General features: G+C 37.9%; 1 protein-coding gene across 1 annotated transcript in view; it reads right to left on the reverse strand.

The window, feature by feature from the left end:
* The window catches only part of BMT2 (base methyltransferase of 25S rRNA 2 homolog), a 34,306-nt gene extending 12,156 nt beyond the window's left edge, over positions 1–22,150 (reverse strand). The window contains exons 1-3 of the mRNA XM_061988654.1: positions 21,952–22,150; positions 8,311–8,452; positions 1,491–1,664 (exon numbers count right to left, since the gene is read on the reverse strand). Of these exons, the coding sequence (XP_061844638.1) occupies positions 1,491–1,664; positions 8,311–8,452; positions 21,952–22,108 (473 nt within the window). The 5' untranslated portion in view covers positions 22,109–22,150. The remainder of the gene's footprint in view (positions 1–1,490; positions 1,665–8,310; positions 8,453–21,951) is intronic.
* Between the last annotated feature and the right edge of the window lie 1,720 nt (positions 22,151–23,870).

A 23,870-nucleotide genomic window follows, 5' to 3' on the forward strand; every position in this document is an offset into this window, starting at 1 on the left:
AAGAAGAAACACATGTGAAGTTAGTTTCACAACTGCCATTATGAACTCTGTGCAAACGATGGAGATAATGCATTGCTCTCTCTTTGCCTTTGCTCTATCATGGCAAGGCCTCCCATCGGAAAACAAATTTAAGTAGTGTATGATTATCAAATCTACTGATTTAAACCAGTAAGTATCAACAAGTTGTTATTTATACAGAAGCTAAAATTACTTGTTAGCAAATGCCAGCATCGTAGAGATAGTACAAGGTATTAATCAGCACTTCGTGTCAAAGCACCTTACAGTCTTATTAGAATCAGGTTCTGATTTGAAGTCTGACTTAGCAAAGTGAGCACTAAAGAAGCAGCAGTGGATAAAGTCAGCTTATGAGAAGCCACTAACTGCGTTTTGGAAACATGTCTTTTGTCTCAACATACTAGAACACGAGTGGGGAAAATGTTTTCATTTTGCATTTAACTATTCAACTACATATTTGGGATTTTCAGCCTTTTGCAAGTAACTCTATTAACATGAAAAACCTCAAAAGATGTCAGCTTGTAAAGACAGACAGATCTGAAAATAGTATTAGTAACATCCTCATTCCTTTAAGTAATACTGTATCTAACTTAAGGTGCTGTTCACAGTAGGCATGCTACAGTAATGAGAAAAACCTCTTCACAGAATAGAAAAAAACCCACTGCAGACAGTTTAAGAATTGGTCTATAAAAAATATGAAGCAAGTCCTGAGTGTAACATTTAATACTTATGCATTCGTTATTCCACTATATTTGCACAATACAAAATTATTTCCATCACACATGGAATAGCCACAAATGTAAACATTTAGGAAAAAAAGGAGGATGGAACTGTAACTGAAATAAAGCTTCTCCTAAATGCCAAAAATAAAATTCTTACTTGAATGCAGGTCAAAAACAAAATTAAAACTGTTGTTAAGAAAATACCTTAAGGATACTACAGTTTCTGCAGAGCCAGCCATTGGAAAGCTAGCACATGTAAAATTAAGGGTTATAATTCAAAATTGCTTTTGAAGTGTATAATTGGAATCAAGAGTTTCTCTGCAATTATTTATGAAGAGAAAGTTTTAAGTAGTCTGATATTTACATTTGGCACTTCGTACTTACATAAGCAATTGACTTTTCAACAATGCTGAACAGCCGTTAGATTCTAACTTAATTAATGTCTCCCTTATTTCACCTCAAGGTTTAATATAAATTGCATTGCACAACAATGACATACAAAAGTGAAACTGCTTTAACACTTAAATGAAGATGACTAATTTGTCATTTACAAGCATTTTTTATGGTATTCACCAAAATATACTACAACATAACTATTTTTTGAAATGTGTATAGATGTTCATGATGAAAGTGCCCCTTCTGAACTATTAAAAATACATCAGACAGATCTAATATGTTATGGGGAAAAAGTGTTCAGGTGGGTCTTGTCACACACAGAAAGGAAAAAGAGTCTGGAAAACAAGTAAAACTTACTCTTCTGTTATAGTTTCATGATTTGTCAAGCCAAAGTTTGGTGAGGGATCTTCAGTCTTAGGAGCCTGGGGAACAGTTAAAGCTGGAGTGGCCTTGGAGGAAAGAAGTGCCCTTTTTTCATCTTTCTCAAGAGCTTTTCTTTTCCCACCATTTTGAAAATATTCTCGGCATACACTGAAAAGACAAAAAGAAAAATTGCCCAGAAAAACAGAATGCTATTTTAAGCCATTACTATAAAACGAGACACAAGACAGAGGTTTAAGAGATACAAGTGCTGTCAGTTTGTAAACAAATCTGGATTTTACTGCAACTTTTGGTAAATCCGCTTTAGGAATGATGTGATACATCCAAAGACATATTTGAAGTTGAGTGGTGTTTTACTTCCAAAAATTAGGCTGTTAAGACACAGCTGAGTAAGCAGATTCAAAACAGTTTTATATGGATAAACTCTTACGTGAAAGGCAGTAGAAGTCTTGTGAGAACATGACCAAAGGCTGCAACTGGAGCACCACAGCTCTCCACTAAGGTGCAAAGTGTTACTAACTAGCTTCCCATAAATACAGAGGCTTTTGAAACATCTGTGTCTTGCGAGGCACAGAATGTGGCAGAAAACAAACATATATCAGTCTTATAGGCCAACTTACACACACCAGATTTTAATTGTAATTGACTTTGCCTGGGGGGTTTTCTGGTTTTAAGTAACAGATACCTGTAGCTGTATTATCACAGAAGGCTTATGTCAGCTTTCAATTTTTTTCCCCATACTCAATTATTTTGCTAATAGGAATAATAAAAAAAAATAACCTGGTCATCTTTGAACAGGAATGTTAACCAGTTTAAAGCAATGAATGTTATTAAAAAAAGATAAATTGGACCTAATACAGTTCAAGGAGGAGTCAGCATTAGTGTATGAGATGCAAATATTATGTTCCAGACTAACTGAATTTTGTCCACAAAATAGAACTGGAAACAATTTGTTGCTGTGAAATCAAAAGCCTGACTCACCCTGCACAAAACAAGTGTTTTTAATTAGATGCGCCAGCCAAGTATTTGCACGGAAACTTTAACAAAAATAGTATTTATTTGAATGTTGATGTTTTCATAACAACCCATTTGTATGATGCAGAACTTTGAAGGAAACATTCCAGAAAACATAAATTCAAGTATAGTTGAATAACACCTTATACAAAGCAGGATCAAGATAACATAGTATTTCACATCACAGATTCAGGAATAGACATGTTGGTATAATGGTGCATTTAAATCACAAATAGAGACAAGAAGTTGGAATACACAAGTATTGTGTATTCACACAAGCCTTATCTAATGGTTAGTTATATTACAGGAACCAAATATAGTCCACCACCCCACCATATAAGATGTGGAGGAAAAAAATGTCATTGGTGATGAGTTTCTTAGAGGGTAACACACACACAATCAAACAAGACAGAAGGTGGTAGGAAATGATTACCATGAAAATATGTCATTACAGTAGCATATTAAGTGCAGGTTACTAATTCTTATTTTCTTCCGTGACATCTTGGACATTTCTGTGATTATATGCTTATAGGAGCTCAGGATCAAAAAACTGACTTGTGTCTAAAACTCAAGGCACAAACAAATTGCTCAAGTAGGCTTTAGGTACTCTTGCACTAAATATAAGAAATCTACAATGCAGACAGTAACTTTAGAGCAGAAGACACAGCTATATGAGAAATAAACTCAGTAAACATTATATTTATAATCAACAAGTTTATAGTTACAGTTTTTCCGTAACAAAAGCTATTTCAGATCAAAGAGAAGCTAGGTGGATTAAAGAAATAAAATCCACATCTTAACAAGCAAGATGCAGGATAACATGCTGAAATGAAGTATGGATAGCAGTCCAGGCTGCAATACTCCCAGATATACAGACTGTGAAACCGTATCAACTCCACCCATTATAGACTGCATGTATGGAAAGACAACAATTCTAAAACCAACAAGTTAAAAGTGGAAGGAGACGGTCACTTCACTTAGCGGGAAAGAGATTGAAAACATCAGTAAACAAAAGAGAATGCTATAAAAACATTTCAATAATTTTTGGTATGCTAATAAAAGTCTGTTTTACTCTACATTGTGTTATTTACTTATAAGCATATGATCAGTTTAGAACTATTTAGTTCTGCAAGTCGTTTGGTCAAAAGTAATGAAACTCAGAAAAAATCCAGTCTTTTTTCCTCTCCATTTTTCAGGTACCTATTACTTTGTTACCATCTTGTAGTCTCCTTGGTTTTATTTCAAGTCTTTTTTCCTCATTATATCACTTAAAATATCTAGAATTAATGGCAGTTTATTAAATAGCGTTGCATTGCCATTGACGCTGACATTTAAGTCAGAACACGTAAAAAATTCAACAGTCTTGGGAGAATGTGTTTTTTTCTCCTCAACCATTGATCTTACCAACCTTTCAACTCACAAGAAGCCAGAAGGATGTTGCTCAGCTTAATGAATGAGCTGTTGCAGAGCAGAACCACCTACTTGTGAAGTGCAATGTCTAAGTTCCCCTTGTCACTGAGAAGCCATTTCTTCCTCATTCTTGGTACTGGTACAAGTCAGTACTTTTTCTACTCCTCTACCCCTGTCTATCATGTCACCTAGGTTCTCTTAATATTATATTCCTCTTAACTGGTCTGCCTTGTATGCACATAACACACTATCAAAGTCAACCACAAGGAGAAGAATTTTCTACTCCTGTTTTTTCATTTGTGGACAGAGAAGTCAGAGCAACAGGAAGGCCCAAGACTGGTTAAATTCTTCACTTTTAGATCCCAGTCTGCATACATGTGCAGTACCACAAGGAAGCGAAAAAAAAAACCCCTAGACCCTAAATCCACCCATGCAAGCAAAAAGCCCCAAGCAACACCGTACTTCATAACCACTGAGGGTTATCTCCATTTGACACCTTTCTGAAGCTCCAATGATTCTGGCAGGATTACCACAGCCCTTTTGTCTCCCAAGGCCTCAGAGGCGCTGTCTGTGGACTGCCCTTGGGGAATTGGAACTCCCAGTGCCTAAGGTGGGGTAACAGTGAGCATGTGGGCTGCCACAGCACCCTGGCTAATCAGAGGTAAAGCATTCGCTAGTTAACCTCATGGCAATTTGTTGATGTAGCCACAGGTTAAACTTCACAGCTGTTTAAAACTGGTTTTGAGCATGAAGCTATATAAAATTCCACATTTAACTGTCTCAAGCAACAAACAGAACATTTCTTAATTATCTACAAAGAAAAAGAAAATTGAGGCATCTATCTTATAATTCTGAGAATTAACATGGCTCCAGTTTTAACTGACATTTAAGCATTCAGTCTTTGATGATATAACATTAGCTCTACAATTAACATAGTTATTTGTGAAGAATTGTGCAACATAAATGCAATCTGAGCTAACATTTGCTAAAGTTTATACAAGCTGTGAAATGAACACCAGGTCTAAATTGTTTTAAGTTTGCTGCCACAGACAGGCAAAGAATCCAGTTCATGTCTTTGCTTAAAAAAAAAAAAAAAAAAAAAACCAACTAGGTATTTCCTCACTGAAACTTGTTTTCCCTACTTCAAAACTCAAACAGTAAACAACCCGTTCAAGCTGACTCCCTGCTCTGCCATTTGGGCTGGGCATATACAAGAAGTTCCAGTAAAAGCCTATATGAATAAATATCCGTTCATTAATATCTCTTCAGCAATGAAAGAAGAGTTTCATTTACAAATATGGTGACCAAAACCAAGGGTTTCAATAGAACATACAATTTTTTTAAAAATGAGAGGAGAATTGCCAAAGACACAACATATGAAATTTAAAAGCCATTAATGAAATGGCAGTTAGTTCTTCTTGCCAAGTAATAATGAACTAAATAAAAGCTGACCAGATCAGCTTTAATCATGGAAAAAAAGCAGTTTCTGGGAGCTGTTATCAATGCTCAAGGGTTTCAAGTAGTCAGTGGTACAGGGTAAGAATTGACACAGTCCATCTCTTTCTTTCTGTTTCATAATGAGGAAAAGGTGAGCTTGACATATGTTTGTTACAATATTTAGTAATCAAAACCTAATAGCAAAGATGAAGTTCAGTGAGGGTACAGGACTGAAGGAAAATCTGGACTTCTCATCATAGTTTCTGTTTGCAAAATGTTCCTTCCTTTCTCCCACAAATTGAGGAATAAGTTCATTAATGTCAACTGACAAGGCTGCTGGTCTGAAAAAAAGTGTAAACTCTTCTACAGCTTTAACCCACTCACCCCCAAACCTCCAAAGAAAAACAAGGAAGAGAGAATTCTCAAACACCCTTGTACACATTAATCATACTTAGAAGAGCAGAAGTTTCCATTGGACTAAAAGATATTTTGTGATCATGCACACCCAGCTTCAGGATAAGGAAATTCTGTATTCAGCATAGGTGAGAGCACCAGGTTTCTTAATGTAAAGTATAATTTCTTCATCACAATTATGTTTTATCAAACTCCAAGGTGAGAACCTTGCATACAACACATTTTTTTCCATTTTGGGTTTTTTTTTTTTTTTTGTATTTGCTCTCAGTTCTAGGGTTTGGAAACCTTTTCCTTTTGAGATATACAAATTAGGTCTGTAATTAGATAATTTCTCTGGTGGTGTGTCCACCTCTCCAACCCAAACAATATCCTCCATTACCAAAGGACTCCAAGAACTTGAAAACAGCTAGTATTTATCATATGATCTCTATTCTATTTAGCTCTAGTTTTCAACAAACAGATACAGTTTTGTCAGAACAAAGTAGTATTTAAGAGAAAAAAACCTAAGATTGTAATACAAACACGAACAGTGAATATTAAGTCTTTTTCTGTATTTCAAATGGTTTCTCTCCTCCTGTTTATGCCACCTCTCAATTCCATTCTCCTGAAAGGGAATCGCTCAACTAACTGCATTCATCAAAAAAGCTGCAAGATAGTGTTGAAGGGACTTTAAACATTCATTCTATTCAGTCTTCCAACCCTGAACAGGATCATCTTTCCAGTTCTAGCAGAAACCTGTTGTTCTCAAAGATCCTGTAAAAGGTTACTTAGCCTTCTCTTCTTCTGACTAGACAGCTCCAGTTTCTAGGAAAAACCCCAAAGCTTTTGTGGAAAAAAAGAGATTTTTTTTCATCATTTTTTAATCTGTCTTCGAGCTGAGCTCTTGTTTTTTAAATGCAGTGGCCAAGGTGATATTTTGGCTAAGAGCAGTGCTAAGTAAATTGAGAAGAGTATATATCTTGCAGACCAATCTCATTTACACACTCTAGTGTGATATTTGTCTTTATTGCAAAGAATCCCATGACTGTTTCATATTCAGCTTGTGGTCTGCTACAGAATCCAAATGCTTTTCAAGAAGACTGACACAACCAATTACTCCCTAGCCTGTGTTTGTATAGTTGATAGTATTTAGTATAGTTAACAACCCTGTTAATTTTAACCCTGCTCTCAGTGATAATTCTTTCCTGCTTGCTCTCATTTTCAAATTTAATAGACAGCCTTCATTTGCAGATTGCTCATGAAAATATTGATTGGTGCAGGGACGGACAGACACTGAGTCTTCCTCAGTAAATCACATTTAAGATAACCTTTTAACATCTTTTCTCTGCAAGTTTTTCCAAATAGAACTGCATTCACCTGATATTAACTTCATCAAGACAGTATTTCTCCATTTTATCATGAAACAGTCAAAAGACTTTTTTAAAAAATGCAGGTCTAGACAGTGTTTTACCATGATAGTTGGAAGTGCAGATTTTTTCATTACTATTTTTAAAAATAACAAAGTCAGCACAAATCTTAGCATTGATGCAAAAACAAGAGAAAGAAGCAAACCTGCTGGTTTAGCTTATTTTGTTCTAACTAGAACCGGAACAGGCTGGCATTCATTGTCCATACAGAGGTTCACCAGCCTACCTATGCCAGCAAAAATTAAGAGCTAGCACGATTATTCAGGGTAAACATCGCCTTAACCTTTTTTGACTTAAGTTTTGTGTTATAATATAAATGAAAGATGGATGTTAATTTCCAAATACCATTTGCTACTCTCTATTCCGTTTTCTAAAGAGAGATTAGAAGAGCAAGGTAAGGGCAGCTGAGTGTTGCCCAGGCTTTTTTCAACATCACTCACGGGATCATTAACCTCCTCTGGAAGCAGATAGTTTTAATTCCTCTTCCCCCCATCTCTTTGTCCAGTTAACAGTTGTAGAAAGTTTCCCTCAAACAATGAATACAACTGCCCCTATACAACATAGCATTTGGTCATCAACACAGTCTATCATGTACTGCTTTCCACCTTTTACAGTTTCTGAAGTCTGGATATGTGCTTCTTTATATCAACAGCTAATGAAGAAGTAAAATATGCCATCTAGTTTAAGAATTAATCTCAAAATAAACCTTTTTTTCCAGTGCCTTAAACTGAATGATCAGAAACAGTTTTGAAAGGAGAATCTGCAAAAAATTCTTATTCTTGATTCTGAGAAGTATACATGGCTTCACTGGTGGTTACCCCGTGTTTTCCATTTTATCAGGTGTTGGTTTATAAGAGAATGGGAGTTAAAAAAGAGAGTGTGAAGGGAAAAAAAATTGTTTCTTGAAGATGCTTTAAAAAAAGTCACCTCCTAACAAAACACTTCATAAGAAGTTAGAACAGTAAGAAGGTATTTGTTTTAGGAATCAATACATCATTAATATCTTATAGAACAAATTTTAAAAACTGGGAAAAAAAGCAAAACCACTTAATCCTTGTATTACAAATCATCACGAGAAGTGTGCAATTGCCTTTTTCAAATACATTGAGATTTACCTGCAACACCATTCAATTCGGCCTTCCCCTTCACAAGCTTTTGCCCAGTGATTATCTGCAAGATTTTTCATTGCCACAGCATATTCACACAGAGTTTCCTCATCCTCGCAGTGCTCACGCCAGATCTTATCAAAGTCTCCCACTAAACAAAACAACAACAAAAAAAATTAGAACATTAGATATGAAATGTCTCATTATCTCCATGGCAAAATACCCATCTTCCAATTAAAAGAAGTTACATAATGCACCAAGAGATCACTCTACCAGCATGCCACAAAAACTAGGTCCCCTTTCTCTAGTCAAACACAAAATTCCATGTTTTGGTGAAGGAAGGGGCTGTTTGGGACTTGAGAAACTAGCAGTATTTCTCAGTGTACTGATTTTGCTCAGTTTGTTCTGCGAAATTCAAGTCCCTGGGAAATTTCACTCTCATGTGCATAAGCATTAACCTGATAAACATTTTAGAAATGAAAGACTGAAAGGTTTACTAGGAACAGTCATGATCATGGCGAATACTATGGATGATAGTACACGCAAAAATGCTGAAAAGGAAATTTAATCCAGAATATAGATTTCTTTGGATACATTGGGAAAGGAATTTAAGTCTCCATTGATGTTTGTCTAATTCAGCCAGTCCCAATGAATTAGCTTCTAGGGGACAGTACTGAAGAGTAAAACCGACCGCAGTCTCCTAGGAAATCACAGGTAAACTCATTTGCTGATCTCTGGGGACAGATTTATTTCCATGCTCCTCCCCATGCTCAAAAGAAGTCTTCCAGGTTAAGTTCTGGCACTTCAAAGTAATTAAACATCATGGTTTTCCCTCTATTGCTGCTAAGTATCCACTTCTCCTAGCTTGCTTTACATAATATACTGCTAAACAAAAACAACATAAATGCTAGTTGTGGCTAGCCACAATTCCTAGTGGGGTTTTTACAGCTTGCAAACTTTCCATTTATCTTACTAAAAGGACATTCTGTCATAGGAAAGAAACATGCGTTCACTGGTAATGATCCTCACAAATTCCTTTTGTTTCTTATAGAAATGCTTATACTGCTATATAAATTTACATAAATCTGTAAAAGAAAAATTGATTTTGCACCTACAAGCTGATACAGCTAAAATAGGTTCTCAGGAGCAGAGCTATTCTTAAAGCTTTGACTTGGACAACAAACACGCTTTTTACAACATGGTTCCAGAACCAGTTTTTGTAGCACCTTTGTATTACAAAGAAATATTTTTCAAATGTATCAAACAGAAGTTAACTATTAATGTCTGCTAGAGTCTGGAAGTAACTTACAGTATGATCTAGTCTTCTATCAGTCAGCGACTTTTGTTTCTAATCCACTTGTGGCAATGTCTTTGATGTGTTTTAATTAGCGGTAAATAACAGATTTCTTTCAGTGGCAACCTTTTCATTTTTTTCCCCTCATGTGCAAAGTAGTAATAATCCTTCACCTCACCTGTTCTCTGCTTACAGCAAGACTGGGTATGATAGACAAGTATAGACAGCTGCTTACTTAGAAGATTGAAACTAACCATCCAGGTCACTCCCTATTTAAATCTGGTTTAGGGATGTCACTGTAATTTTCTCTTCAAAAATAATACACTTATGACTCATTTTAATGATTGTATGTTTAAAATTAGGTGTTTATATTGCCTCCTGTGAGATGGCAGTTGCAATGGGAGTGGTCATGATTTAGTTTTAACAAAATAGGAAAGCTGTGCAAGAAATCACGTATTCTGACTGTTTTTCAACAAGCATATAAGAGAATGTTAATAGGGAAAAAAAAAAGTAGTATTGTATTTGAGTACCATTTCCCAAGCAATCCAAGTTCAGAGAGATATATGGTTACAGAAAAGGCACTAGGAGGACTGGCAAGTAACAGCAGAGAAACACCCTAGTTGCAGGCAGGCTCCCATAGAGGCTTCTGCAAAAACTTGTGGGTCACTTCTCCAGAGCTTTCAGGAGAGTCTTATGTAGAATCATATAGGGCAGAACATGCTCTACTAGCAAGAGGGAACAAGAAATGGTATAGACTGTAGCCTACTAGCAAAAAGGGCTAAACATTCACAAGGGTTTTTTTAAGCAATTTCTCATGCCAAAGTGCACAATCTATAAAGCACTAAGCCAAGTTCAAAGTGTGTCCTCGAGGGCCAGTTAATTCTGGTGCAATTTAAGTAAAGTTTCCTAGTTTCTCTGCCACAGTACTCTCAATCTTACTGCATGCTCCAGACAGCTGCAAAGTGCTCGAGTGACATGCAGTTGCTAAAGTTTTGTTTGAAGAATACACATCTAATTAGAAAGGAAAAAATGTAAATGAGTGAACACTTACTGAGGAAAAATATCACAAAACCAAATTCCAAGTTCTTTTAGTTCCTTACTTAGTTTCATCTATTCTTAAGCAGTTATTCTATTACCAAATACCATTTTTTCTTAAAACTTAAGAAATAAGATAGATAAGGAATAAGAAATATGCAAAGAAATAAGACTAGATGTTCTTAACTGGCCAGCCTGTTTTTATAACATAGTGGCAATGCCTCCTAACACTGAGTCCTGCTCAGTAGGAATTCTTCTATTTCCTTCTAAGCAAGGCAGAGCTTTGCACCTCTCCCCAAGGTTCAAAAGAGTCCACAGATAAGGCATCTTAAATTTAGATATACAGTAACATACTTAGACCCCACTACAAGCACTTTAAGATACGAACTTTGGGTTTCAAGAAGGCCGTTCGTAATAGTAACAGCCTCCTGGTACTCAGCTGACAGGAAAGGAAGACCAAATGATACAGACTATTAGGAAAGAATAAAAGTGAAAAATTAATCACAAAGTAATGTCAGACATTCTATATCAAGTTTAATTCTGTGTTCACTTCTGGTTTGTTTTCATCTACCAATGCAGTGAGTCTAGAGATGCAGAAATTGGCAATGCATGACAAATACAGCACTGCTTCTGTAAGAAGAACACCTAAACAGAGGCAAGGAAAAGTTAGATGTAAGCAGGAGAGGACAGGCTTCCACAAGATCACAAGTGACAGACGAAAGGTAAATATGGAACAACTTGCGGTAGTTCTAAGAGTAGGAGGCATTCGGGAAAAGCACAAAAAGGCTGCTTCAAAGCAAAAAAAAAAAAAAAACCCAAAACAAAACAGTTTCTTCACAAAATGTGTAATTAAGCTTAAGTTCATGTAGCTAGGCAAACTAAAGGAAGAAAATTCATTACAAACTCCATATTCAAGAATGTAATTTCTAACTTGGGAGCTCCTAAACCATGAAGTCATGGAAAGATAGAATGGTAAACTAGCATGCAGTAGCACTCTGAAGCACTTCTCATATACTCTTGTCTAAACTTCTGCTGTTTACCCACTGTCAATACTGAGTTTGATACAATGTGCTTTCATGAATGTAAGCTCCAAAACAACTGCAGATAAGAGTCTTCGTAAGACACTGGCACCATCATGCAGGGACTTTTTAAAAAGACTCTGAGGTCCATTTTTCCTTTGAGTAAATACCATAGTAATGAGTTGTTTGGGGCTCTTTTTCCCCTCCATTTTTCTCCAGAGTGATCTTTGAGAAGGCACTAACAAGTATGTTAGATTGATAGGAACTTTAATTCCAGAAGCATGCTCCAATATTGAGTTGAAAATGCAAATAACACATCTCATCTGAAAGGATTTCGAGGTAGTGACTACAACAGGTCTGGCAGCATGCAATTGCAAACTGATATGCAGAACAGTTGAGCTATGTATTAAATTTTTCAAACAATATATTCTAATCCATGTGCAAATACTGCTTTAATTCTAGTGGAGTTAAACATTTATTTATGAATCATTGCCTGTGTAACAAAGAAGGCAGTAAAATATGCAAGAAGTTTTCACCACAATACTAATCCTTACTAAAGAAATAAGATAAATAAAATCTTCTGTTAAGTAATCAATAATGCTGTAAATTAAATAGAAGTTTGTGGTAGGCTAATCTATAGGGAATAAAAAAAGTCTCGCTCCTTTGATCACATTCTGAAGTTAATATTTGATTTTGAGATTAAACATATCACATACTCATGACCATATCATAATATAAAATTTAAAGCTACTCCACATTCTTATTATGGACTTGGAGATCATCTTTTATATGTCATTTAAAACCTGTTTTGAGCAGTGACTTTTCAGAGATCTTTATAGACCTCAGATCTTCATCAAGGAACCAGTTATGTCAATGTCCATCTGAAAAGTGTGACTTGCAAGATTGGCTTATAACAGGAGTTTCACATACCTCTCAAATCACTACAGTGACATTATTTTGAAGTTATTTAATGTCTGCTCTCCTCTCTATCCAGAATCACCGACAAAATAAATAAATTACCTACTCTTCAAATTGAAGATTAATAAGTCCTTAAAAAACAGAAAAGCCTCAAGTCCACCTCTTTCTAGCAATTCTGTCAGCGAACAACTGACTCACCAACTTGTAGGTTCTTTATAATACATCCTTTTCTAATGCAATAACAAAAATGTAACACTATTTACCTAAAACATCTGAATCTCTCAAAAAAGTTTCCACCTTAATACTGCCTGCAAAACAGACAAATCACACCTCACATGCTCAACCACAGAGTAATCAGCAGTTGCTTAACCCTGTCCCAAAGAGAACAGGTCAGGCATGTAGAAGTTATTTTTAAATGATCCTAATTAGAAGATAGTTTCAATTGTGAGTAACAGCGATAGAGACCTAACATTAGGTCCAAGTCTCAACAACTTCAGCAACAGCATAACTCTTCTTTCCAGGCAGCATACTGTTCAAGATCAAAAAATCCATCTTCCATTTTATTTTTTGTCTTTTAAAAATGATGACATTTGTTTGTAGAGCATTGAATGAAACTGTCATTTAAGGTAAGTATATTAAATAAATAGAAAAACCTTGACAATGATATTTAATATTGCCTTAAATTATTAAATGTAATATGTTTTATACTTATATTAACATATTAATATATAATTAAGAACTCTCCCCTGAAAAAAAAAAAATTAATGACCGGTCCAATTGTTGGCTGGTGTTCCCCAGCACTCTGTATTGTGGCCAGTTCTGTTTAATATCTTTATTAATGATTTGGATGAGGGAATCAAGTGCACCCTCATTAAGTTTGCAAACAATACAAAGTTGAGTGGGAGCACAGAGCTGCTCGAGCAGGAAGGATCTTCAGAGGGATGTGGACAGGCTGGAGCGACAGGCCAAGGCCAATTGTATGATGTTTTAATAAGGCCAGACGATAGGTCCTGCACTTAGGCCACAACTACCTCAGGCAACACTACAGGTTTGGGGCAGAGTAGCTGGAAAGCTGCCTGGAGGAAAAGAACCTGGGGGTGTTAATCGACAGATGGCTGAACATGAGCCAGCAGTGTGCCCAGGTGGCCAAGAAGGCCAATGGTATATTGGCTCGTATCAGAGATAGTGTGACCAGCAGGGCCAGGGAAGTGATTGGCACTGGTGAGGCTGCATCTCGAATATTGTGTCCAGTTCTGGGCCACTCACTGTAAGGACATTGAGGTGCTGGAGGGTGTCCAGAGATGGGCACCAAAGCTGGTGAAGGGTTTGGAGAACAAGTCTTAAGAGGAGCAGCTGAAGGAGCTGGGGTTCTTTAGCCTGGAGGAGGCTGACGCTGACGGGAGGGAAACCTTATCAGTCTCCTCAACTACTTGAAAGAGGCTGTAGCAAAGATTGGTCTCTCCTACCAAGTAACAAGTAATAGGACAAGAAGAAATGGCCTTAAGTTGTGCCAGGGGAGGTTTAGATTGGATATTAGAAAAAAATTTATTCACTGTAAGGGTTGTTAAACACTGGAATTGGCTGCCCGGGGAGATAGTGGAGTCACCATCCCTGCAGATATTTAAAAGATGCACTGATGAGGTGCTGTGGGACATATTTTAGTGACAGGCGTAGCAGTGTTAGGTTAGTGGTTTGACTTGCTCTTAAAGGTCTTTTCCAACTGAAATAATTCTATGAACTAAATTAACTAAATATTAAACTAAATACATCCCTCTGTATACAAAAGAAACAGAGCTCAGCTTTGCTAAAGGCAGTATTTTTCATTTTGGAATGGGATAAACCCCAATCAGATAATTTGAATCATTCTGTTTTATCAAGAAATAAAGTAGTTAAAAGCCAGAGTTAAAAGTGCTAAGTGCACCCACGAGACAAGTTTAATAATTACCATTTTCCTTAATTCCATCAGTGTTCTTTAGGAACAAAAATGCAGGTATCTCTGGTAACCTCAAAAACAAGTACAAAATATTTCATCCATCATCAAACAAGATCTTGCATCTCAGAATTTAACTGACACTGTACACTTAAGCTTCAGGTAGATGCAATGTAGGTTTAAATCTGAATCAACAAGTTCCACTAAAAGGGACACTTTTTTATTTTAACATTTAAAGAAAAAATGGAATTAGAACAGCTATTCAGAAAACTCTGGGTTTGATTTTTTTTTTATTTTGTTTTTTCCCCCCCAAATTCAAAGTACCTGTAATTGAAAGAAGACCAAACAAGAGTTTAAAGGTTTGAAATCTTGGCTACCTACATGCTAATATAAATTAGTAAAGAAAAAAAAAAGTAATAAAAAAAGTCAGTCCACTCCCTTTTCAATACTTAAGGACACATTGCCTTCCTATGTACACCTTTGATGGCTCTGGTAGAGGAGCAAATAAGGTCAATACATTCACTGACAATGAAAACAAAAGTTACATATTCATGTTTATACAATAGTTCTTATTAAAGTTCTTTCAATAGCTCATTGTAAAAAGCAAACCTATTCCCAAAATTAACAAGCATCCATGTCAATGGTGAATAACTTCAGATGACAGTCTGCTGGACATAGCAATGCCTAGCAATATCTTTCAGCTTTTGTTGTTGATGGCAGTGCACTGTGGAATGAAAAAAAAAAAATCCATCTCATTTTTAGCCTCTTAAGACCATCTCTGACTTACTTATTGGAAACTGTAAAGTAGCTTCTACAACATGCTAATCAGTATGGGAAAAGCAACCCTACACTGCCCACTAGGCTAAAGCTGAAATTAAATTCTTAGGAATATTTGAAAAAAAATCCTCATTAACAGTGACTTTTCAGTTGAAATTTAGCTGTACTACTAAATGTCTGGATGCTGTGGCAGTGATTACTAAAATTAATCACCAGGCATATCAGCTAATTTTTATGTGATTCACCCTTTTCAGCATATACAAAATAAACTAGAAACTCACAGAATATGTCTCTTACTAGAACAGCATATTCTGTATTTCTTGTGAAAGACATTACACGTTTTTACCTTCACTGTTTTCCAGTTTCATGTGTCTAGATACAGAATGTGAACTTCAACTTGGGGAAAGTTCAACTGATCACAGAACCACAGAATCCTAAGGGTTTGTCTGAGCTAATATTTTCCCTCTCATGTCTCGCTAGTGTTTGCTTTACATTTCTTAGGATTTACTAGAAGTATTTCACAATATTTTTTTTAAAGAAGTGCAAGAATCTCCTTTCCTCTGCCAATATCAATATTACTCCCTTCCACTCACATAGAAAAGATTCATTTGATCAAATGCTCATTTCTACATCTGATCTGTCAGGTAAATTTCCTACCTATTCTGTTCCCACTAAACAGACTCCTAAGGCACAATTAATCTGCAATTTAAAGTACCTACTGGGGGCCAGCTTAGATCACCCTGAAGAATGATCTGTCTCTCTGACTGCTGTCACACAAACAGTTGGGAGCCTATTTGTGATAGTTTAAGCAATTGCTGCCCCCAGGTGTTAGATCTACTCTATTGGAAACTATCCGACTCTATTCTCTTCCGCAAACCTGACTTTCTTGCACAAACTATGTGATACCCTAACAACATTAATACAGAAATGAACATGTGAACAGAATCTACTGATTTGGGTAGATTTGTACAAACACAGGAGGAAAAACTAGAAGCAGCTGAGGCACAGGTACAGATTTCATTATGCTGACCCTGAAAGAGGGCCATGATCTTCCCCAAGGCAATAAAGGAGCAGGGAATAAATAAAGAAGCTGTTCCTTCAGTGGATGCAAGTCTGTGCTGTAGCCTATGGGTTTTCAAAAATCTGTGAGCTAACTGATATCTATGATTAAATCTCAAACTGTAAAATATGATGAGATTTATAATGAAAGTTTCAATGCAAAATTGTGGTGTGCAAACTATACAGGCAATCATATCTTAATGCTCACGTCATAAAACAGCATCAGTTTTAACCTTAATGAAACGTAATTTAGTTTCTGTTGCTTGGAAATGTAACAGTATTGAAAAGTGTCTCCCTCTTCCAAGAAATTAATGTAAGTGGGAAAGATAAATGGAGATCTTGAAAACTTAGGTTTATTTCTACAGTAAACCGGTTATATTTAACAAAAAGGAGCAACAAGTGTTAACTTATCGTGTAGAGTTCAGTGACAAAGTTTTCCTGTCCTGTGAAAAATGCCACTATTTCAAAATGTTTCCTGTTTCACATCAGGAAGAACTTAAGCTCTCTCACGGTTTTTCATGAAAAACCGTGAGAGAGGAAGAGACCATAAAGAAAACTACTTGAGAACAACACGCCTCACATGAAAGTCTAGACTGCTTACCTGCTCAGCCTACTTCTTATTGTCAAGCAGGGTCCCGCAAATTCTTCCTAATTTTCTGGATTTGAAGAACCTCACCTCTTAATAAAGTTATTATCCCTTTCTTTGAAGTTCCAACAAATTTTTCTTTTAAGCCATCAAACTACAACCTTGAAACATTTCTGTCAGCTTCTGTAATACCATAAAGAATATTAGGACAAATACTAGTTCTGTATGATTCTAAACCTTAACAGGTGTACGGAAGGAGAAATTCAATGTTTTAGTGAGCAAAATATTTCACATAAATACCTTTAGAGGTACCTCAGCAATTTTTTTTCCACTTGATATGGAATTTCCAGGGAGAAGTGGAGGGTCCTGTAAATTGTTCTTTCCAAACTACATACAAAACTGTCTATAACTGAGGGTCATGCTGCATTGAAAATGTCTACTTGATAAATACAGGTCTGCATGACTACAGTTCTGCCTGGCTACAGAGATAATAAACAATTTGGAGGAAAAAAAAAAAGGACACCTCTGTATCAGAGGAAAGGATTTTTATCACAGTAAAAATGAAACCTACTTGGCTGCTACAAGCAACTGGAAACAAACAAACTAGTATCACATAGCAGATGTTCAACAGATCATGTTTAGTTCCCTATGAACCACTAAATCTGCTTTTACAAGCCTGTCAGGCAAGACAGACATCAGCACACATGCAATACGTGCAAAATACACACATATATGCAACTAATACAACATGCTCCAGCTCATTGCTGCAAATGCCCAAGATGAATAAAGGCAAATTCTATAAAATTTGCAGTCATCTATGGTACCAGGCAACAGAATGAAGAACAAGGAATTAAACTGATATTGTTTTATCCTCATCCTCATGCTGTAACAGACTAGTAGAAGACATTCAAGCCTCATGAAAATCCTTAATTTCTATGCTAAGTGCTTACGTCAAGCATGCAAAACCCTGAAGTTTCTTGTAAGTGAATAACTGAGCACTTGAGACCTGTTTCAGCTTTTGGATTTTACACTCGTATGTAAGGTAATTAAGATTAAACTAATCCATTTGGACAGGAAGGAGGAATAAAGCTTCAGAAAAACATGAGTCCTATGGTAATGAGAAACACTCCTAAGTGAACATGTTATACCTCTGTGTTTTGTTCTCACTTAAAAGTTTTCTTCATGAAGAAAAACATTTCTAGGCTAACTTGAGGAATGGTTTTTTAGAAGTGTATTTTTAGGAACCACTAGACAGGTTTTGTCTATCACTGCCTTAAAGTAGCCTGAAAGAATCCATTAATAATTGGCTAATTTAACTGACACACTTACTCACTGTGGAAGAGGACCAACCACCTTAGTTAAAAAAAAAAAAAAACAAACAAAACAGTCCCATACAAAAATCTCCACTCTCATTTCTCAAACTTCATTAAACCACTTCAAAATTTATGACATGCAATAATACCATAGGATCCACAGTAGAAAAAAAAGTATCCTACAATCACAAAATACTAAAGCTGATGTGGTATTTATTACTGCATGCTTCCCTGCCTTATTTACTAATTGACAGTGGAGACGGTGTATGAGGAAAGAAATAAAAAGGGATGAAAAAAGAGATGAAAAAAGGACAAAAAAAAATATTGCCACTAGAAGCCATACTAGATCAGTAATATCCCAAAAATAGAAAAGATAAGTTACTACTTATACAGTAACAAAGCTAAAATTGTTCAACAAAAAAATGCATATCAGTGCAAAACTAAACAGAATTTAAGCTGAACAATTTTGAATGTGGCAAATGCTTGTCAAATACACTGGCATGCTTTAGGACTATGGTATGACATGAGCAACAGTACAGAAGTACCTGCAAAATCCATCTACTATACTTACAGGTGCTTCGAGAAACACAGAAATTGAGAAAGAAGCCAAGATTCTGCTTTAATGGATCTCAAGAGTTAAGAATTTTTCACCAAGGGGGGAGGGGACCAAAAAAAAAACCAACCCAAACCCTGTAAATAACATGATGGTGACTAAACTTTAGTAATTCCTTCATAACTGTGAAGAATTTGTTGTGATACATGCCGAGTTACAAAATAGTACATTTGCACTTTGACAAGTATGCAGCTTTCTCAGAAACACGTTAGCTTGCAGTTTTGAAGTGTATTATCACTCTTCTACTGGCTCAACTTCAAAACAGAGGGGAACCATTGTACAAAATAAACCAAAATCGTGTTACCAGTTATAGGAAATAATACCAGATAATACAATGGCTTGCCTTTTAAAAGTGTCCATTAAAACACAAGTCTTGCTAACATCAGCAAGTCAAGTGAATTCTCTGAGATACCAGCTTATTAAAACCAAGCCTGCATAACTTCTATCAACAAACATCCCAGGGTCTCAAGAAAGCATCTATTTCCCTTCAACATTTCTAAAAGAAGACAGTAACTTAAGATCATATTACAACACCAAGGGCTTTCTTAGGCTTATCTACCCTCTGCAATGTAACCATATAGCTTTCAGAAGGCTATTCAACATGCTTTGCCCTCTACCAACAAAATTCATATGCACTTCCATTTTAATATCTACAGTCAAAGCATTGAAATCCATGTCACAGCAATTCTAGAAGTTTGCTTATTTAGACAAAATGGAAACTAGTTTCACAGAACTCTAGCAAGCATGAGAAGACGCAGAGTTTAAAAAAAAAAAAAGGAGAACAAAAAAAGAGGAAAATACAAAATTCCAAAATAATACAGATAGCTCTGTTTTTGCTTCATATGGAGGTGAGGACACTGCACTGTGGAGCCAAGACGCTTTCCTTGTGTAATAACCTGTAAGGATATAACCACGGATGCATTTTTTCCTCTTGCTTTCTCATACTGGAGTTATAATTCAAACTGAACTGACGAATTACAGATTGTTTTATTTCACTTTGGCAAACTGTCAAGCCAGATTTTGTCAGGGTACCGTACTTGCCGGTCAGTGTCCCTGACTATGAGGAAAAAAAACAAAGTCCAATAAAAGATCTTTCAGAAGTCAAGCATGTCCCATTACTACAACTTCAGAACGACATTAAAAGTGTTTAGGGAGAGGATTCTCAAGTCTGCTTTTAGAAGTATAGAGAAATGTAGAGAGAAAAAGACTCCAAATATAAAATTCTGAAGTTGAAAGAACCTAAAGTATGAAGTACTATGACTATTAATCTCAGCACTAACTTGTAAAGAACATCTGCTATTGGATGAGTAGGTAATGGGTGGAGCTCTCTTTGTTGCACAGATTTGATGTGCCAAACTCTGTTTTTTAACTCTTTCCACAAAAATGTATAAATATTGCTAATACAGAGTGACTAGAAAAATCACTGTAATGATTTAAAAGATGTACAAAGCAAGTTAAGAGTACTACTGGCTCTTTTGCTTATCTAATTTCACACAACTTACCCTTGTATACAAACTTAGTCTTTGCTGAGAAGCAGACTTGCATAGACTTCCATGTAATTTAGGCTCTCATAAAAAAATTCAGTATTTAGACATTGCTCACTTTTTTTTTTTTTTTTTTTTAAGTAATAGTGCCACTGTTGTCTGTCTTAATTTGCAGGCACTCTGAAATAACAGAGAACTATAAACTGGTAAAAGCAGGACTCTTTTGCCAGGATCTGAATGTTTAAACATATTATGTTCCTTCACTCAGATGCTGGGAGAACAAAGGAGATCCTCCCTTCAGTTTTGGATCACTGAAGCCAAAATAAACACCGGTTTCCAATCAGTGTCTGGATAGGTAGATATCTGTGCCCAAATCCCATGGACAGGCTCCCATGGAGACTTCTGAAGTTCAGAAAGCAGTATGACCTTGTTTCTTTAAGTGTCAAACACAGACATAGAGGAGAGATAAGAACTAGTACCTACAAGAATTCCCATTTTATAGGTGTCCTTTTGGAGATGTGCACTAAAGAGCTGTGGACTCACTGAAAGAATGAATGAATGAATTTTTTGTAACCTGTGTCATAAAGACTGACCAGATTGTTACAATCAACCTGAGGAGGCTACAAACTTCAGCAAATCTCAACTTGTGACATTCATCTGGGAGGTTTTAAGCATTCGACTACCACCCATAAGAACCTTGCATAATGGTGTTAATACTGATGATAAAGGAGATTTTTGAAGGACTCAGAGTAATTTATAACAGCTTTTCCCCAACTTCTTTGCTGAGCGCCCCAGCCTGAACTACTCCTCCACAGCTGAAAGAGGTACAAACAATTCACAAAGACTAGTGCCTTTCCAGATCACCATTCAATCTCTCTTGGCATTCATGATATACTGTGCTCCTCACTCCTGCAGATCCTCGATGTGGAAAACATTGCTGCTTGTGTCAAAAGGCCTAGGTATTGAATGTCACAAGGCACGGTAAGGAAGGGCCACACGGACCCACGTTCGTACACAGGAGTAGTACACCTTTACCCAAGCACGCTTTTTCACCTTGCAGCATACCAATACCTTCATACCAATCCTCTTCTACATCCCACGGGAAAAGCTCCTACAGATGTGCCGTGAGCCTTCCTGAACCAGGAAAGGGGTTTCCAGAGCCCAAAGCTCCAGGAAAGCGACAGACCCTCATCAGCCTCGACAAGGGTTCCTCAGCGGGGCTGCGGACAGCCGATGGCAACCCCGGTCGCCCGGGGAGGAGCAGGAAGCGAGCGCGGAGCTGCTGCCAGCCGCTGCTCCCAGCCCCCCCTCCCCGACACACCCCCCTCAGCAGCAGTCCGCGGCCCTGCCGGCCCGCGCCGCTCGGGCAGCGGCAGGGGGCCCTGGGCCGCCCCGATCCGCGCGGAGCCCCCTCCTTCTACCGCCGTGGAACGGTGGCTCCCCCCGGACCGTGCCAGCTCCCCCGCCTCTCGGCCTAGCGGCTCCCCACCGGACCGTGCCCCCCACCACCACCGCCCGCCTCCCAGCCTGGCTCTCGCAGTGAGGGGCGCGGGGCGGCCCGGCCAGGGAAGCGCGAAGGGGGGGGCGGCCGCCCCCTCCCCCCATCCCTTCCCTGCGGCTACCTTCCCGGTACTTCTTGCGCAGCCGGCGGTGGACGCTCTTCACCACCCCTGACAGCTTCTCCTGCTCCAGCTTCCGCTCCTGTTCCGGGGGCGGCGGCAGCAGGGGGGCGGCGGCGGCCCCGCCGGGCCGGGACCGGGGCTGTGGAGCGGCCTCCATGGTGTTACCGCTGCTCCGCCGCGCGCAGCCCGGCTGAGGGGAGGCGTGAGCGCCGGGAGGTGCGGCAGGGCGGGCGGGAGGCAGCGCGCCGCCCCGCCCCGCTCGGCATGCCGGGAAATGGAGTCCGCCGCGGCCCCCACCGCCCGAAGGCCACGCTCGCCGCGGGGACGCCCGTGCTGACCTGCGCGCAGTGGACACCTCTCGGCACCGGCTGGGCTGCAGCCTGGGCATTCTAGAGCTATGGGCTTGGTTATTTCCAGCAAAACTTTCCTCCCCACACACATCTGGAGCCCGTCACTCTGCCCTGCTGAATGAACTAATGGGAGAAATTATGTGAAAAACACGTCAAGGACCCAGGATCAGCGTGATTTCTGAGCTCCTTTCTCATTCCAGTGTTAACTGGAGCTCACATAATACCCCAGAGACCCCGTAATAGGTCTGGATGTGAATACCTCTGAAACTGGGTGATAAAACTCACTCCCCACCATCAAAAGACCTTGCAGAAACGAGCTGAATTAAAGATAAGGCAAAGGGAACCTTTTTAGGTTGGTGTCCACAGTGTTGATGTGAGCATTTGAAGAGCTTAGCTGTGTACAGGTTTTCTTATGTCTTCCAGAAGCTGCTGGGCCTGTTTCTTAAAAGTGATTTCTGACATTATTTGGGTGGAAATATACGTCTGGAGCAGGAGCAACACCTACAGATGGCACAGCTGCCCCTTGCAGGGAAAATTCTTTGAAGCTCTCCTTTCCAGATTCAACCTTTCACCAGATCTCAAGTACTTCAGTTCTCTCTTTCAGTCACTGTTGGAAATGGGACAGACAAAACCACTCACTCTTCCACAAGATCATGGCAGGGAAACTGCCATGAAGTTGCTTGCTTGTTTGACTTGGCCAGAAGCAGCTAATTGTATTCTCTGAAGATGTTCAAAAACATTAAGGAGGTAATTGCTGCTACAATTAAATTGGTGACAAGTCTGACTTGGGTAGGGTCAAGATTTCATCCTAATGAGAAGTCAGCAATGCATGTGACTTTATGCAGTGGAGTGTGTAACAGATCCTTATCAGCACTGTGTCAGTCCTGACAAAAAGATCTAAGAGCTAATCACAGAGCACAGTGTTCTGCTTTTCTGCTGAACTTCTTTTTGAAGGTACAGTTATCAAGACAAAACAGCAAAATCTGAACAAAAGCTTTTATTGTTATTGACTGCAAAGAAACCACTTTTTCACTTTGCTATGAGCCATGCAGCCAAATTCTTCATTGTACCTATCACCCTGAAAGTGGGTTGCATGTTATGAGCAAAGGCCCAGCTTTTTCATTACTGTTATTTTTCAATAAGTGATTCAAAAACTTTGGTGTAGTTTGGATCTTCTGTCATTATATTTCTTTGTCAGAATATTGCAGTTTAATTTGGTTTTTTTCTCAAAACGCAGAATGGAAGGAGAATGTAATTTTTTTTTGCTACTGCTGTCAGCACTAAGGAAGGAAGGAGAAGTGTAGTGATTTGGTTATTCTTTTAGTTACACTTTTAATTTTGAAACTAAAAAAAAATAAAGAACATGTACTAATTAAAAAAAAAGCAGTATGCATTATTTTTACTTTGATTTCTATTTCTATTTACATTATGCAAGTCCTCATAGGAAGAATTAAGACTGTTAAAAGGTATTGCATGGATAACTACTAGGAAACTTTTGGTTAAGGGGCAGCCTACACTGCACTATGGTTAATGTTCTTTCCACTTTTACATTGTGTGCAATTTGAGGAA

The sequence above is a fragment of the Colius striatus genome, chromosome 1 (genome assembly GCF_028858725.1).
Source record: "Colius striatus isolate bColStr4 chromosome 1, bColStr4.1.hap1, whole genome shotgun sequence".
NCBI lineage: Eukaryota > Metazoa > Chordata > Aves > Coliiformes > Coliidae > Colius > Colius striatus.